General features: G+C 41.6%; 1 protein-coding gene across 3 annotated transcripts; it reads left to right on the forward strand.

The window, feature by feature from the left end:
* The first annotated feature begins 6,924 nt into the window (after positions 1-6,924).
* Positions 6,925-14,431, forward strand: CCDC28A (coiled-coil domain containing 28A). Of its 3 annotated transcripts, none has more exons than XM_014879049.2 (6): positions 6,925-7,048; positions 7,754-7,948; positions 10,611-10,774; positions 11,727-11,881; positions 12,495-12,517; positions 13,676-14,431. In XM_014879049.2, exons 2-6 carry the CDS (start codon positions 7,791-7,793, stop codon positions 13,728-13,730), a joined length of 555 nt encoding a protein of 184 aa, XP_014734535.1. In that variant the 5' UTR covers positions 6,925-7,048; positions 7,754-7,790; the 3' UTR covers positions 13,731-14,431. The 3 variants fall into 3 exon arrangements, with proteins under 3 accessions (XP_014734535.1, XP_088017782.1, XP_088017781.1); XM_088161656.1 differs by having other exon boundaries at positions 7,047-7,190; XM_088161655.1 differs by lacking the exon at positions 6,925-7,048 and adding an exon at positions 7,058-7,286.
* Positions 14,432-15,006: the final 575 nt, after the last annotated feature.

Genomic DNA, 15,006 nt, shown 5'->3' on the forward strand with positions numbered 1-15,006 from the left:
AGTTGCTTGCCTTCACAGTTCTTGCAGGCATAATCTTCACAGATCTCACTTCGAAAAATTATTGGATTTTCCTGAGCTGAAGCTTTCAAATGAGGCTTACCATTTTGGATATGGAGCTTACAGAAAGAAAAAGAACCCAAAAAACCCCCTCCAAAAAAACCAACAACGAAAAAAAGGAAGCATATATGAGATAGTTTTGTATTGTGGGGCTTAAAAAGAAAATCATAAGTTTGACCAGTTTTCTTTTAAATCTAATGATCCATTAAAAAATATCACCTACAAATTCTTTCCTGTATGCTATGAATTCATCATTGCCCTTGATGCCAACAGAACATTTGACACGGTGGATCATGCAGATACAGGTTATCTAATTGTATCCTTTGTCCTCTTTTGTGTTGTATCCATTTGGTTTATGGTTTGTGTCACAGGAATTGTGTTTATTTGATCCGTGAGTTTGCACAGAGTCTCACACCATTGGGACTCTTGCCCATGACATTCAGAGGTGTGTACAGGTGATTATGTCCTGAAGCCTATGTTTGTGCACAGTGGAGGTGAGGCTGAAATTGCTTGGAAAAGTTAAACTTTATTTACTCAACCTTTCCTGGCATTCCTGGGTTACTCTGTACTCGTAATACTGTTCAGTGGCATCTCATAGAGACAATATGAACAGTAGTTTCTCCTTACTGGCAGGAATTGTAAACATTGGCGAAGAAAATAAACCTAATTTTGTAGGCACTTAGCCAAACTATGAAAACAACCAAGCAAGTATTTTATTTCAATTGTGACCTTTAGCCTATTGAGGTTTTTTTTCTTGCAAGGTCTTACTCCATTATGGTCCTCTTGTGATAAATTACTGAACAGCTTAAAAAACAGGCTATAGAAAACAAAGGATGCCTACTGGTTCCTTGTGATATGAGCTGCATGTTCTATCTTGTTGTACTAAATTAATCATAAACATTATTCAATATTTAAAAGGGTAAAAGAGCAGGTGCCTGCCAAGAACAGGTGGTACCAATTTTAGCTTAAATAAAATCCACAATCCTTTCTATGTATTATTTCTATAATATACATCAGAAGCCATACTTTGCACTAAGAAAAGGCCAGCTGTAGAGAAGAAGTGGCTTTTGTCACGTGTTTTCTGATCTGGTCTTGTTTCTAGAATTTACTCCCCATTTTGGTTTACAAGGGTTCAGTTTTGCTGATTTTCATAGAATTCTGTTTACACCATGATGCTAATCTTAGAGTGATTGTAAACTTTGTTACATTTACAGTGAGTAGCCAAGTGGGTACCTGCAAAAATAATTGATCAGGCTGCCCAAGAGGGAAGAATTTGCTGAAGATTTATTTTTATTTATTTTAAAAGCTCATCTGAAGTTCATTGTTGTCAACTACTGAACATGCATGCATGAGGGGTGCCACAATACCCCAGCCTTTTCTCATGTTTATCAATGGGTTGAGTCATGTAAGAAAGGTTTCTTTATGATAAAATTAGTGAAATGGAATTATTTTATGATAATGTATTTTAACATGTAAACAAGCATTGTCCAAGCAAGACAGTTCCTTGAGGTGGAAATCAGCTATCATCCTTATCCTTTAGAAAACCCTACCCTTTTTACAACCTGCCAGCATCCAAAACCATGGAAACCATTTTGAAATAATTCTAAAGGAGAACATATTATGCGCTAGGGAACCACCATTGCATTTATGGATAATCTTAGTTTCACATCCCTAACAGAGTCTGAAAATTTGTATTAGGTTTGGGACTGTACCTGAAATACTGGCTGTGCAGCAGAGTCAACGATAGACTTCTTCCTTTTCCACCTGGAGGATGGGGATTGCTAAAACAACAAAAGTACAGTTCTAAAGTGCTTTTCCATTGGGGATCTTAATGCATATTACAAATATTTAAATATTTAGAAGAAGGTAAATGTAACTGTACAATAGCTTTTATATCTACTGAACACATACAAAATATTAGCACGTTTTTAAACAACTAAACATTGCATAAGGAAAAACTTCACTAGGACAGTAATGCACTACTGGAACAAACTCTCTGCAGGGGTTGTAGAGTCTCCATCCTTGAAGGTTTCAAGCCCTGGTCAGACAAAGACACAGCTGACCTGATGTGGCAGTAGTCCTGCTCAGAGGAAGAGGCTGTGCTAGAGAACATTGGTGCAGATTTCATCCTGAAAGTTTTTCAAGAGTGGATAAAACCCGGGAATCTGGTCTAGGCACACAGTTGATCTACTTTGACTTGGACCTCATGACATCTCTTACAAACTGAGTTAGCCCATGATGCTCTGACCTTGAGAAATGCTTTCCAACTACTATTACTTCCATGACACTGTGAATGGGAAATCCAGACTAACTAGTGGATGTATTAATAACATTCTTTAAAAATAATTTTCCGGGTGTCAATCCAGGAGCTGAAGAGAGAGCTGGAGATGCTTAGCTTAGCTTAGGCAGGAATTGAAGTAGCTGGGCTGAGCTGAAGTGGGGCTCCTGGACTCCTGGGCAGTGGAGTGAGGGACAGTCGGGGCTGTCCAGGGGCATTTGGGCCCTAGAGGGCCAGTTTTTGGGGTGACTGCTGCTTTCCAAGAGATTCAGCAAGTCCCTTCTGTTCTCCCTCCTTCCTCCCTCGGCACTATGTCCTGGGTGCCTGAAACACCATACTGCTGGCCCAAGGAGGTGGTTTATTCTTCATCCACATTCAGGCAAAAGATTTGTTCACTTCTCAAGCAGGTCATGTGTTTATTGTCTTGGTAGCTAATTAAGAGCTGATTTTTTGCAATCAGAACACTTTATAAGCACACAGTACTGGTGGAGGTTTTAAACTGCTTGTTCTTGTGTAACAGCACTGATTTCAATGGACTATTCATGTTAGAGATGTGGAAACTGATCAGCAATAACACATAAATCTAAATACTTATATATGATCATATTCTTTCACTTAGCATAATGATAGTGTGGGGAGAGAGAGAGATAGATACAATGTAAGTATACATGTTGACACATTTTCAGTCACATTTCTCGAGGACATGTCAGTCTTCAATCTGTAAAGAATACATGTGTCTAACCCACTCAATTCTACATCCATATTAATCTGATGGTAATTAATTATATGTATAATATCAACTTTACTGCTTTGTTCTGCACATTTATCTGGCTGATAGATACATACACACCTTGTTATACACACCCTGCTGCTCCTCATAAACCAGCAATAACTACTTTCCTTCCTATGGGCAGACAGGTCCCAGACCACGCTCTTTTTCGGAAGGTGATGCTACAGCAATGTCATGATTCCACAAGTACAAGGTGCTGAACTGTGAAATACATCTGAAATTAATTATAGAACCTAAAGAACATGAAGCTTTCATCACTGTCTTGGAAGTCTTTGGAACTGACTTGAGATCTCATGTTAACTGAACAGGGTTTTCAGAAAGAAGAATCTGATTTTATTTGCATGCATATCTCAATACAAAGTACAGACTTAACTTCTTTGAAGTTCTTCTTCAAAGCATCTTCAAAGGTGGGCCTCTAGTTTGTAAGGAGATATACATGTAAATAAAATCAGATTCAATTAACGTTTTAATTTGCTGCTTTAACAATAACATTGTTGTCATTAAAAACACTGTTATCCTTGGAGCATTTCAGTCAACAAGCACATACAAATGCTACCACTGTAATGCATGGTGGAGTTGTCAGAAAAAGCCTTTTAAAGGAAGAAAAAAGCCTTTTCTGGACCATGAATCATTATCACAATACAAAATTATGCAAAAGCTCAGATAGAGATAGTCCAAAACATGCCTTTCTTCTCCCTCAAACTTTATTTGATTATAGGCAACAGTGTTATCTGCAATAGGATTTCTAGTATCAAATCAAGACCACACTACCTTTGATTCTTTGCTCTTACTATTATCTTTTAAAAGAAATTAATTATTCCCTATAAAATTCCTTTCTCTATGAAAACATAAAGTCTGATGTTTTCCAATTATCTGCCCCTATAGGCTCTGCTAAATCAGATATAAAAATAACAGAGGCACCTTAATAATAATTCTAATGTGGTGTAGTGTGGAGGGATAAGAAATTCACTTGGAGCAAAATATTACCTGCATACTAAAATTGATTGTCTTTTCTGTAGTATTTGATCCCTCCTACTGAGGCACTAAACTGGAGCAGGGTTAACTGTGGAATCCAACTGCTCCCTGAATATGAAAGTAATTTTATTTTAAAATTGCTTAGTGGGGAAAAAATGTCTCCTTTATTTAAGAACAGACCATCAGTCATTCTATTTCAACTGCTTTGGTAGAAACAATGGACACTCAGTCACCTTCCATCCAAAGTGTCAAACAGAACACCTTTAATCACACGGGGAAAAACAAACCACACCTCTAAATACCAACTGCAAGGCGGGTACATTTACTTACTCATATAGCACGTGTGAAATGAGCTGAATGAATACAAACATTTCCAAAGCTACCATGCAGAAACAGTATTTATCTCATACAAATTTCCCAAATGCCTGCAGAACTCTGCCTGTAAGTCTCAATTTGTCCGCTGTTTGTAGCCTCCTATATATTTATGCATAGACATATACGTATGTGTGCAAATGAGGATTCTACTTGGGCAGCCCTGTGACTGAGAATGTGTGTCTGGCTCGCAGCCTACGTGACTTTGCTAGCTCTTGTTTCCCTGTAACGCATGCCAAACCAGATATCAGAAGCCCTCTGTATTTCAGAATCAACTGTTTCAGCTTCTCTACCTGTCCCTTAAGTCTTATACCACTGCCTTTTTGTGTAATCTCCAGCGTTACAGAGATTAATTCCTTTCTTCTCAGTTGCTTACATGCAAACACCCCTAGGCCGTTTATTCCCACAAGAGAGCTGTCAGTGTATCTCTGGTCTATCACCTCTTGCAACAGCACTGGCCATAATGTATCAGAATTGATCCAGTTCCTCAGACCCAAACTGCTTCCCGCTGCGAGGAATTGCTTTGACTGTAGGTACACCTTCAGTGGACATTTGGTCCCTGTCATTCACCGGAGAATCACTTCAAATGCAATTTCCGTTTGACAGATAATCTCCCCTTTTGGGTGTCAAAGTGGCCACTGAGTCTCACAACTGTAATATCCCATCTAAGTCACAACGACACACTGCTATTTAATAGCGTCTCAAGTCTCATTCAAGGTCCATAAGAAGGTTCAGTATCAGAGTACGACTGGAGAATCTGGAAAACAGCTCAGGCTACCAGCCATGGATAGGAAAGGTGTGCCGATCATTCAAGTCCACAAAGCCATGATTGGCAGGGGGCACTGGGGTGAGATGTGATGACCAGAAATGCAATAGCGACAGCGCCAGGAAATAGCCTTGGTGGGGCTGAACTCGTTAATTACTCAGGCTAGGTAGGCACACCCTGCTAATTATACTTGCCTGCCTTGAAAATTAAGTTCCTGCAAGCCAACGACTCAGGACTGAAATCCAGGTCGGAAATGACACTGAGAGCTGCATCCAACTCCGCGTGGCAGCAGGGTTCCTCGTTTAGCTGGGACGATAGCCGTTCGGGGCACATCTGCCGCGGGGATGAGGATGGGTCCTCCGTGTGCGTGAGACCCGTTCCCGACGCGCGGCGCCGGGGCAGGGAGAGCCGGAGGCGGGAGAGGAGCGGCCGGAGCGCGGGGAGGCGCTGCCCCCTGCGGGCGGGCACCGGCACTGCCGGGGCCGTCCCGCCCGTGTCACCGCGGGTGGCACCGACACGGCCCCGAGTGAGCGCCCCGGGCCCGGCCCCTCTGCCGACCGCTCCGCTCTCCTCCCAGCCTTCACCCTCCAGGGCTGCGGGATCACAGGGACGATTAGGTTGGGAAACACCTCTGAGCTCATCGACTTCAACCTGTGACCGAACACCGCCTTGTCAACTGGACCGTGGCACTCAGTGCCCTGTCCAGTCTCGCCTTAACAGCCTCCAGGGACGGTGACTCCACCGCCTTCCAGGGCAGCCCATTCCAATGTCTAGTCACCCCTTCCTGTAAAGAAATTCCTCCTAATGTCCAACCTAAACTTGCCCTAGCTCAGCTTAGTACTATGTCCTCTTGTCTGGAACTTGCTGTTCCAGCATTCCTAGCCCATATAGCTCCATGTGAATACACTGAATTCTTCCAGCATGTCCTCTTAGAGAGAATTCCTATTGCTGACCTATCTGGAGATGGCGATGCCTTGCAACATCTGAGGATAATTTCCCAGCGGGCTCAGTTACCCACCTTTATAAGCACAGCTCAACTGGCTCTAAACTTTTGCTAATAAACACAAGTCACAAAGGCTACAAATGAGTCAGGTCCCTGAGTCAAACGAGAAGTTTCACCTTCACACGAGGCAGAGCCTCCTTACACTGAGGACGGCAGAGCACTGGAAGAGGCTGCCCAGGGAGGCCGTGGAATCTCTATGGAGACATCAAACCCCACCTGGACGTGTTCCTGTGCCACCTGCTCCAGGTGACCCTGCAGGGCGGTGGGACTGGATGATCTCCAGAAGTTTCTTCCAACCCTAATGACCCTGTGATTTTCCATACAGTGTAAAACATTAATTGAGGTGCCCGGTGCTCAGTGAAGTCCTAAAAAGCAGAAGTAGATGAGGCCTTTTCTGTATCGAGCTGATTGTGGCTGGAGTGTAATTATGGGCAGGAGATGGAGTGAGCAGAGGAGAATGCAGAGCGCTACCGCACGGCATCAGCTGGGAAAAGGAGCAGATCGGTAGTGCGGTAGTTTTCCCCGTGTGTTTTATCACGTGAGTACTTGGATCAGATAATTCGGGCGCAACCCTCGGCCGTGACGGCCACCCCACGCCGGCACGGCTCACTACACAGCCCCGCCCCCGCCGCGGGGGGTTCTGGGAGCTGTAGTCCGCCCGCGGCGGAGGTGGTGGCTTGGGGCGGGACTCCCACAATGCACCTCGCGGCGCAACCGGGCCGCGCCGCCGTCACGTGACCCGCTCGCCGGGACGAGCCGGCCGCTTCCGCGGGGGTCCGCGCGCGCTCCGGGGGCGGGGCTCCCCAGGTAGGGGGCGGGGCCTGCGGGTTGGGGCAGGGGTCGCGCAGGGAGGCTCCGTTCTGTTCCCTCTGCTCCCGGGCCACAGCCCCGAGCCTCCGCTCTGCCCGTGCTGCCCCAGGGGTCTCCTCATCCCGGCAGGTGGCGGCCGGTGCGTCGTGTCGCCGCGCCCGCGCCCTTGGCCGGCTCCGGGGTGTGACGGGTGTCAGAGGCGTTTCCCTGGCGAGGAGGGGGCGAGTGAGCGCCGGTAACCGCACACAGGGTGGGCTGTGTGTGCCGAGCTGGGCAGGGCCCCCGCGTAGCTGTGCCACGGCAGAAACAACAAGAGTGTAACACCAAGAGCTGTAATAGTAATAACAAGTGTGGCACAGCGGTAACAACAGCTCGGCATCGGCTGAGTTTCCCCACAGCAGAGGAGGTTCTGAGGTTCTTTGGCGCGGATGGTCACAACATCCCCGGGCCATAGCACTTGTGTTTTGCCTACCTATAATTTGGAGGTATCTGTTGGCTGATGGAGGTTTTAGTACCTGCCCTTTTCGCTGATCAAGCAGGCCCGGCAGCTTCTCCTAAAAACTGGATTCACTTTTTCTCAGAAATGAGTGCTTGCTCATCTCTGAAGGAACGACAAGTTTCATTTCCACGAGATGTCTTTACACTTGCTTTTGTTGTGAATGCCAGTTTTAATGGATGTTTATCACTTTCTTCCTTGTGAAGGACAAGACATTAGTCTAGATGCAGTAAATTGGAAGAAATGGAAGAAAGGAAAATCAAGAGGAGGAGCCCCAAATCATCTTCCAGTCACTCTGCTCAGGTTGCTAACTCCAAGAAAAGCTCAGTGCCAGTCAGTAAAAGTACAGCCTTTTCCAACCCTGCCCCACAGCCTGCAGTACAAAAACCAAAGTTAAAACGGTAAGCTCGGGGCATTTGCAGACTTAGAGGGATTGAGACCTAGAAACTTGGCAATGCTAAGACAGTCTAAAGGTTGTTTAATCTGGCTGTGACAGAAGTTTCAGACTTGTGAAAAGTTTTAATGGTGTGTCTTTCAGCAACATGATTTGTGTTTACTGCAATATAATGGTTATTTTACAGCAAAGGAAGGTGTTTTACACTCTTCTTGTAAGTTTAATGAAATGTTACACAATGCTGTAGACTCATACTGACAACAATTTAGCTGAAGCCTGATGTGACTGGTGAAAGACACGAGTTGGATGATCAAATTTGGGCATCGTATGGGAGATAGTAGAGCCCCAGTTGTACAGCTCTGAGCAACAAATGAAGTATTACATGACTGCAAGGTTGGAACTGACAAGTATAGCAGGAAATGAAGGATAGCAATTGAACAGGATGAGCTGGAACTGGAATTTCCAGGTGTTTGGTGATTGGAGACCTCTCAGTTGGGGCAGCGTCTTGCGTAAAGAGAGACATTCAGCTCAGAATTCAGTTCACATCAGAATAGTTTGTGTTTTGTTGATGATATGTCTGTTTCAGTCTGAGAACATTAATTTACCTCCATGTTAAAAAATGTGTTTCTTGGCTGTGGCAGACGCAGTAGATAAATAAATGAAGAGGGATTTTGAAGTGAAATGTTAGCTGGAGAGGGGCAGCAGACTTTACTGACCTCTGAGTTTTAGTGCAAGATTAAATACAGAACTGTCAGCATCAGCACAGAGTCTGTTTGAAGGCTGCAGTATTGGCCTGATGAATAATGAATTTCTTCAATGTAAAGTCTATACATTATTTTTCAGGAAAACTGTGTTAATACTTAGAGGGAAATATTAGTAAATACTAATGTGCTATAAATTGGTGGCTTCTGCAGTTGACTGAACAGTCTATTCAAGTCTCAATATTCTCTTAGGACTTACTAGAAATTAATTTCTTGCAGTCCACAAGACTGTCTGGAGAAAAAAATGTCCTTTTTGCTTTAAGTTCTGGCCATTCTTGCACAATTGTTAAATTTACCAAGCAGTGCTAATACAGACAATTGTTTGAACTTTCTAAGCAGGAGAGGTAATTGACATAATAAAAGTGAGGATGAGCTACTGTTGTCATAATGGAGTAAAAGTATTTAATTAATTTTCACTTCATCTGCAAGAATCCAATGAAGGAAGTTTCCTAAGACTAATAGAATATTTTACTAAACATCAGAATTGGGTGGGAAAAAAGAATGACCTGTCTGTTGTGCAAACCATTAAGTCTGGAATTGAAGCAGAACCTAAATTGAGATGTCTACTCTGAGTTGAACTGGATATGATGATTGTTGGACTGGTGTTTATTTTTATTGCATATAGTCTATATGATGTTCATAGACTACAGAAGCTTTTGGACTGGACAAAGAATTATTAAGAAAGAGAGAATTTATGACTTGCAGAGCATAGGAAGGGTAGGGCTTACTATGCTTTAAACCCCATTATCTTCATTAATTAAATAAAGCCTCTTAATTTTAAGTCTGTGATTTTAAAAAAATAGCCCACAGTATTCTAAATTAAAAATTTTAGGCTGAGATTTTTTTCACTGGATCGAGTTCCAAACAGATTCATCATAAGGCTGCAGAACAGGCTCCTACCTAAACTGCATTGGGATGCAGCCTGTCTGTCTCTGGGTCAGAGATGGAACATGCTGCTTCTCACTGGTCCTATGTGTTTAGTTTCTGTATTGGCCATATGTTCATGGGGATTTATAATGGTTATTAATTTTCATACATGTAGCTTCTACGGGCACATGGTGCTCTGAATAAATGCTATGTCAAGAGAGAAGTGTATGGGCTCCAGGGATTTTGATGGTTTTCTTGCAGGAAGGAGTGTAGAGAATTTTTAGCAATTTGATGTTTGGGCATGGACTAGTTTAATTTGGTACACTGGAGTAGTGGGAGAGTGGTTTTGATGGTGAGATTTACAAAATCGGGATGTTATCTCTGGGTTGAAAGAAAGAACCCTATGAAAATTTATGTGGAGGCAAAGTCACCTTCCATAGCTTATAACCAGCTGTTTTCCCCATGGGTTGCAGTCTATAGATGTTTGTGACAAGAGGAGAGGATGATTTTTGTGGGGGTTTCTTTCTGGCTTGCAAATGCATTTTGGGTGATTTTATGTAGATAATATCTGCCTGGGGAAGTGGTGGAATCACCATCCCTGGAAATGTTAAAAAAATATGAGTGTGGCACCTGGGGACGTGGGTTAGTGGTGAACATGGCTGTGCTGGGTTAATGGTTGGATTTGATGATCTTAGAGGTCTTTTCTGTGATAATGCCCTATGTGTCACTGCTGGGTAATGTTGGCCCACTTCAGATTACTTTGATGGCCATCACAGATGTGTGGTCCATTGATGGCTCCTATTATGAGCAGGAAAGTAGATTGTTGGAACCCTTCATTTTGCAGTATTCAAAATGTTGAGATGGTGATGTTATTTTTAAGAAAAGCTGCTAAGTGTTTGTCTTAAAAACAGTGACTGAAATTTTCTGTATATATTTCCCATTTAATTTTCAAAGCTCAGATGTGCACTTCCTTACATTTCAAATTTACAGTGAAGCTGAAAGCAGGAAATTATATTTTTGTTCCATTATTTATTTTTTTAGCATAATCAAAGAGAAAGCCAAACCTCCAGGAGGTGAAGCTAAAGGGGCACAGGCAGCACCAATCCAGCATTCTTTTCTCACAGATGTATCAGATGTCCAGGAAATGGAAAGGGGTCTTCTGAGTCTCTTGAATGACTTCCACTCTGGCAAACTTCAAGCATTTGGTAAGTGCAGGAACTGTGTGTGTACAATAGTTGTTTTTTATAGCTGTACAGTGGTAACATTTGCAAACAAGTGTGCTGCATGCATAGATTGCTAGCTGTCAGTTGGAGTCTGCCACATGAAATTAATATAATTAATACACCTTACTGCATTTTTAAATTACAGTCCCATTGTAAGGTTGTCTGTGTTGCGAGATTATTCATATGCCATTTCATTATTCCTTCCAGCACAGAAGCACCTTTCCTTAAGATACCAAGTTTAAAACCACTTATTTTTGATAGTGTAGGAAGAAGTAACTGTATTTAGCACCCAGTTTTGTTGCATATGAACATTTAAGACTATTGGTAACAACTTTTATGAAATTCAATGCAAGCTGCATTTTACCCAGGTTAGTCTTCTGTCTTAGCTTCTTAGTATTTTTACAGCCTCAGAGCTGATGGAGGTTTTAGAAGAAACATTACACATTTTTGCTTTCTTTCTTCTCTGTACTAAGTAGAAAAATGCATGTGCACTTCTGCAAGTTTATTGTTAGGTCAGCGTGTCAATTCCACACAGATTTTACAAAAGAACCTGAGACGTTTATAATACATAAACCGTCTATTCCAAAAAAAAGCAACCCTCAGATAAATCGGAATTGGAAAGAAGGTTTATTGTGATTGTGTTTTAAGTTAAAAACCAGGGCCTTTCTGAATCAGAGAAAAATTCAGGAGTATAGAAAAATCACTTGCATTCTAAAAATCTCTTAGGACATTGGATAGCCATTGTAAATTCAGCACAACATCAGATGGGATGACAGAAACTTCGATAGGGAAACAGTGAGAAATCATCGAGAAAGCAAATGTTCTTTGATGTTTAAATTTGATGTTTAAATTCTCTGATGTAAAAAGCTGCATCTTCATATCTTAATTTTCTCTCTTGAATTTCTTTATATAAAGCTTTTGTTTGTCCTTTTAGGAAATGAATGTTCCATAGAGCAGATGGAGCACGTGCGGAGTATGCAGGAGAAACTTGCTCGCCTCAATCTGGAGCTCTATGGGGAGATGGAAGAACTCCCTGAAGATAAAAGAAAACTAGCCAGTGATTCCAACCTGGATAGACTACTGTCAGATGTAAGTACTGGGAAGACAGAAATCATGGAACTTAGCCCACAGCAAAGCTTGGTTCAGGAAAACACCACTCCTGTGTGTGCAGTGACGTACAGCTGAGGAGAATGCAGCTCTTCAATGAACCAAGATGTGCCCTGTCCTCCTCTTGGTTTTGAGAAAACACAGGAGTTGTTTTCATTTGTTAGAGGTGCTGGTTGCTTTGGGGAGGGGAGCAGGTTGGCTGCAAGCTGCCTGAGCATGTCAACCTGCTTAGGGACAGCCCATGTACAAGGGAACTACGACCACTTTCCCTGCGGTCCATCCTCCTACATCTAGGGAAAATGACACATAACAAGGAATACAGATCTGTATATTCTACACTTTGTCTAGTGTATTTCCATAAAAACCAGAACTGGTAAAATTTCTTTCGATCAGCAGATTTAAACTTAATTTGGAACTTAGCTCATTGTATAGAATTCAGTGTAGATTTGATATTTGTAATCGTACATTTCAGCCCAAACTATTAATTATTTCCTTCATTGTTTTAATGTATTTATTTCAGCATATCAGCATAATTATTGCATTTCTTTGACTAACAGAAGTGCCATTTCTCATAATTTCTACATTTATATTGCAGCTAGAAGAACTAAATTCATCTATGTATCCTTTCCCTAAAATGTTTATTTTGCATTATGAACTGTAGTCAAATTGCAGTGTGTTTCCTTAGTAACTGATGTCTTGACAAGCATCAAGATTGCTTCAGAAATGCCTTTGTGTAGTTTGTTTTTTAATTTGACACAACGAAGAATCGAAGTGCAAATCCAGGTGTTTATTTTGCATATTCCTTTGAGCACTGCATTATGTCAGGACTCAGTACCTAGAGTTGTAGTTAATTGTGATGCTATGCTTTTAAATTAGTGCTATAATACAGCATTGATTTTTAGGTTCTCCTGATACATAAGTGACCGTATCTTAACACATCTAATTATAGGTTGTTTTTTTCATGTGGTGATATATTTAGCTATGATGTACCACTTGTATACCATAATGTGTTGTCAGTAGCAAAGCCCATCAGCAGCAGGGTCTTTCTACATGGGTGTTATTGAGATATTCTGGAACAAACATGCATAGTAATATTCCTTCAACAATATTCAGAGGCATCTGTTCCACTGGTAGGTGAATTCTATTGCCTTTTCTAGAAACATGTATGGTGTCATTTATCATTGACTGTGGAGAGTGAACTGACCTAATTTTTATTTCTAGGGTCAGATACTTCAGCAGAGCTTAGGTAACTGAACAAATGTGTGCTCTTAGCCCACAGAGAAGATAAAGCTCAATGTCTCAGCTTGTCTTTTACACTGTGCTTTTGATAAGCCAGGATGACAGTGGAGGAGTGTAGCACTCAGTTTACTCTGCAGTCTGGTTATTTCTGTTGTTACACACTTTGTATGCATTGAGGAGGTGAGGCTCTAGTTTTTTAGGCTTAAGATCCTGCACTGGTATCTACATTCCCTGCATATCTGTGGAAAGCTGTTTAAAGCAGACTTCATAAAGAGGACAAGTGGAATGTGATAATAATATGTAATAGTGATAAAAATAATCTGCCATCACCCTTCATCCACAGGCTAATGCTGGAGGTATGTAATGCTCAGGTCTCATTGAATATGAACCTACTGGTGGGGAACTAGCATAGGACTCACCAGAACAGTTTGTCTGGATTGTGCATATCTGAGAGTAAGCAGAGTTTCATATAACACTGCTGTCTTGTTTATGCCTTATCTGTATGTGAAAGTGTTATTCCTTAATGATCTGCTCCAGCCAAAAACTACATTTAGCAGATGCTCAAGATATTCCAAATGGTACTACGGGCTGAGAGAGAACATCTTTGTCAATCTGGATTCTCCCAGCTTTGCTTTTGTTTTTCTGGACAATGGAACCAAGAAGAGTTGTGACTTTGTGTTGTTTGTTTTTTAATTTTACACAACAAAGAATCAAAGTGCAAATCCAGGTGTTTATTTTGCACATTCCTCTGAGCACTGCATTATATCAGGGCTCAGTACCTAGAGTTGTAGTTAATTGTGATGCTGTGCTTTTTATTATTGCCTTACTTAACAGAAAAATTGGAGAACGTTGGAAATACATTTCTTCTGCTTAGTGTTCATATGGTTGCAAATGGTACATGTATATAAGTTCATTGACATTTCTCCAGTTTTTATGAAGGTAGTGATAATGTTGCCTTTCTGATTATTACATAGACAATCTGCTCACTATATCTTTAGTGTTTTGTTGATTGGTGATGCCACAGATTAATTTATTGTTAATAAAGTGAAAAGTTTTAAATACATGTTTCATTTGCAGAAGCTGCTCTTGGTTTGGCTGTGTTAGGACGATGAGTTTTAGCATTGTCCAACTGTTAGCAGAGTTTATGTTTTTACATTACTATGAATAATTATAAAATGTCACCAAATTAAAACTAGCATGCATACTAGGAGTCTTCATAAATTAAGTACTGAGAAATTAAAAAATTGGGTAAACAGTTACTGTTCAATAAATCCAGGATATTCAATTTTGTAATTACTCTGATGTTGTAAGTAGGCTACTATTAATTGGTGTCACCTTTCTGTACACAGACAGAGGGGGAAAAAAATCTGTATGATTGTAACATCAGGCTGGTTTTAGATCAAACCATGCCTTTGGTTCTAGATTTATTTTATATTCAGTTTTTAGGTAACACATTCAGATTCCACACTGATTTTACACTTGCTGAACAAGGACTGGAATCTTTATCCTTCCACCTGAGTGCAAAGCTTTTGTTAGCCCAGAGTGGGTGTGTGGCCAAGGAATAGAAGATTCCTTTTGTTTGGCATTTTTGAAGAGGCTCCTTCAGCCACAAGATGTAGTTTTGGATTGTGAGGTACCAAGCCTGCAGCACACTGGGGACAGAAGGATCATTTAACCACCACCGAGTGCTCTGGCTACAGATTCAGCCTCACATTCCCTGCCTCACCTATCTCGTAAATCTCTGTGATTTACAAACCAGTAATCCCAGTGGTACTCCCCTTAGGTTGTTCTTGTGCTTTATGCAATTTATCTCCTTCGTTGCCAAGATTCTCTAGGAGTTTGCATGCTGGTAAATGTGCCTAGGAGTC

The sequence above is a fragment of the Sturnus vulgaris genome, chromosome 3 (assembly GCF_052056855.1).
Source record: "Sturnus vulgaris isolate bStuVul1 chromosome 3, bStuVul1.hap1, whole genome shotgun sequence".
Taxonomy (NCBI): domain Eukaryota; kingdom Metazoa; phylum Chordata; class Aves; order Passeriformes; family Sturnidae; genus Sturnus; species Sturnus vulgaris.